At 46.6% G+C, this 3,363-nt stretch overlaps 1 protein-coding gene across 1 annotated transcript; it reads left to right on the top strand.

Annotated features, from left to right (window-relative positions):
- Positions 1-539: 539 nt before the first annotated feature.
- LOC311508887 (transmembrane protein 53-like) lies at positions 540-3,107 on the top strand (the record flags this gene model as incomplete). Its single annotated transcript, XM_084573874.1, has 3 exons — positions 540-606; positions 1,805-2,424; positions 2,746-3,107. The coding sequence occupies exons 1-3, from the start codon at positions 581-583 to the stop codon at positions 3,105-3,107; spliced, it is 1,008 nt and encodes a 335-aa protein (XP_084430000.1). The 5' UTR covers positions 540-580.
- Between the last annotated feature and the right edge of the window lie 256 nt (positions 3,108-3,363).

Raw genomic sequence — 3,363 nt, 5'->3', positions numbered from 1 at the left:
AGAAAAACAACTAAAACACGTACAGGACAAGGACAAATCAGTTATTGCAGAGCATTGAACAACATAGAAGGTGCTAAGAGGTGACTTTGTGATGAGTGAGCTCTTCTGATTCAGTCTGTAAAACGGGACTGTGGCGCCATCTTGTGGCGCAGACGTGTCTTGCGGTTATTTGGTTAGCGGGTCACGAGAAACTGACCTTTTCTGACCTTGTGATATTTCCCTATTTAGACGCATGAAGTGAGAGGGGGGTTAATGAAGTTCAACCTGACGTTTGGTTTATAAATACCTAATCTTCTAACCTTTATTTACCGTCAATAACTCTGGTTTTAAGCGGGGTTGCGCGTTGCTCCAGTTTTTCGCTCGGGAGCGTGCGCGCATCAGTCGCAGGAAGGAGGGTGCGCGCTCACGGAGTACTGCGGGACTTATAGAGAGGCGGGCTCTCCGGCCGGCGTCACTTCTTCTTCTCCTTCTTCCTCAATTCATCCTCCTCGGGTTATCCGCCGCTAGGATACGCCGGTGTCGAGGCAGGCTACATTTTATTTCTTCCCTCGCTCACCCCGGGAGGAGAAGGCGTCGCAGAATGGGAAACCTTGCGCTGCCCACGGGGTAACAGATTATACGTCGCTTCGGCTTTGCTTGCGCGTGACACGCTTTGCATTGCGGAACTTGCATGTATATTAAAATAAATGACCTGTCCTGTGTTTTCCCGAGACCCGGTAATGGTTAACGAGTCAAAGAGGTGCATTAGATAGATTAGCTGACTCTTCAACCTGCTGTTAAAGCGAGACAGTGATGTACGCCACGGGATCATAGTGCTCTCTGTGCGCCAGGCAAGAAAAAAATTAGACATCCATAAAGTATAAGGATACATATCCCGGAAGAACAATAAATAATAACAACAAGAAAGACTAAAATAAGATCTAATAAGTTGTTAACAAAATATGTAGGTATTAGTATGTAGTATAGAAATGGTATATTATAGAAAACACCTTAAAAGGCTGAGCAAGACTTAATTTAATGGCAATGGGAGTGTACACCGGTCAGGCATAACATTAAGACCACCTTCCTAATATTGTGTAGGTCTCACTTGTGCCTCCAAAACCCTTGAGACTCATCAGAGAGTGGACACAGGCCCTCTGAAGTTGTCCTGTGGTGTCTGGTAACACAGTGTTGTTAGTAGGGGGGCCTTTGGGTCCTATGGGTTGAGGAGAGGGGCCTCTGTGGATCAAACCACAGATACTGAATGCAGAGTGTGGAGGCCAGGTCAATACCTTGTGCTGTTCTTCATGTTTTTTTGAGTTGTTCCTAAACCGTTTTTGTGTGGGTGTCTGTGTCATTGCTATGGGGTGGGGGTGCCTGGTCTGGTCTAGGTGGGTGCTACATGTCTAAGTGACATCCACACGAATGAATGCCAGGTCCAAAAGTTTCCCAGCAGAACATTGTTTTGTCACAAGATGGTCGATGTTATTTACTTGTCCTGTCAGTGGTCATAATGTTATGCCTGATTGGTGTACACACAGCAACATTTTGTGCTATGAAAAGGGGATCTTGTCGTTGAAAGGTTTCGCTAAGCATAGTGAAGACAGTCGTCAGCAGTTAACTACAGCATTGTGTTTGCATTGTTTATTGACAACAGTTCACATGACTCATATAATCAGGGTTTATATCCGGGTCTCAGGAGAATACGAATAAAAGTTAAATAGTATTTTGAATGATTATGCGACTCAATCTTCTCTGTCACACTCTGCGATTGATTCCTTTTTTTTAAAAAAAATAAATAAATCTGACTTGTCTCTTATTTCAGTCTCTTCAGGACTGAAGCAATCACATCTGATCAAGTCACCAGAGGGAAGTTCATAGCCAGAAGGATCCGCAATGGCATAACTTATTATTACACACCCCTCACAGGGGCTGAATACCAGACTGTATGTCCTGCCAAAGAATCTGAACAACCCTCCGTCTCGTCCCCTTCACCAGCAGCTCTGACCCTCAGTGACTCCTCTTCTACTTCGCTCTCCGATTCGCCTCTCACCTCGCAGAACCAGTCGTTTTCCGCCTCCGAATCCCGCCCGTTGCTTGTTTTCTTCTCTTGGCTCGGCGCTCAGCCGGGGGCGGTGGCCAAGTACAGGGACCTTTACCTGGACCGTGGCATGGACGTCCTGCTGGTCCAGAGCAGTGTCATGCACTTCCTGTGGCCCCGATGGGGGCTCGACTACGGGCTGGAAGTTCTGAAAGTTCTGGAGGAGCCCCGGTTCTCGGAGAGGCCAGTGCTGGTCCATGCGTCCTCCATCGGCGGCTTCACTTTCACCCAGATACTCACCCACATTTCACAGGGACCTAAAGAGCGCGCAGGCCTGTCCCGGAGGGTGATGGGACACGTCTATGACAGCCTAGTTGTTGGAACGCTGGAGCACATGGCGATAGGTGAGTGAGAGTGATCCTCCACTGTCCCACTGGGGGTCAGGGTGCCTTTGTGTCAGATATTTGTGTCAGCTCTTTAAATAATTTATCAGCCAGCTGACCTGCTGCTCCACTTAGTCAGGAATTCTTTGGAGCAGCTTGTTTGACCTGCTTTAGGATAGTATCTGTAAGTAGTTTATCCATTAATCAATGTTTAAGTCTTGGTTTATCTCTTTTATTTTTTGTTGAATGACTGTTTAGTCTTTGAATGTCCCAAAACAGTAAAATAAATCAAATTATACTCATAATAAGCCTTTTAATTATTAACTGTCTCTTGTCCTTCAGGCCTCGGCAAGACTCTGGTGCCGCGCTTGGAGAGCTTCGTCAAAAACACCGCCATGCTTTACTTCTGGCTCTTCAAATCCCACACGGCCGACTTCTACGAGAGCAGCATCCAGGTGTTCCACAACAGCCCGGTCACGGCGCCGGCCCTCTTCTTCTTCAGCGAAAACGACGCCCTGTGCAGCACGGCCGTCATGGAGAAGCTGATCGACTCCTGGAGGAAGAGGGGAGTGGCCGTGGAGAGCAGGAAGTGGAAAGTGTCGACGCACGCCGCCCACATGCGGTGCCATCCGGAGGATTACCTCTCCACGCTGCAGCGCTTCCTGAACTCGCTGCCCGCTTCCTCCCGGACGGCAAAAACATAAACTGACGGGGGGGTGGGGAAAAACAATAAAGGCTTAAATTTAAAAAAATGCTTTATCATTTCAAAGAGAATGCACTTTGAGTATTTTATCTTGTATCTGTGATATTATTTATTTATTACAAATTATTTTAATGCATTTATTTTTCTGCACTGCTGCTATGTTTTAACCAAGGAATGCTTGTTATGCATAATAGGTAGGCCATTAATTATCAGTGAGTATTGGTTAATCAACTACTGTTACTTCACCAGAGATCTGT

The sequence above is a fragment of the Chelon labrosus genome (genome assembly GCF_963514085.1).
Source record: "Chelon labrosus genome assembly, chromosome: 23".
NCBI classification, from domain to species: Eukaryota; Metazoa; Chordata; class Actinopteri; order Mugiliformes; family Mugilidae; genus Chelon; species Chelon labrosus.
This window is presented reverse-complemented; position numbering and strand designations above follow the sequence as displayed.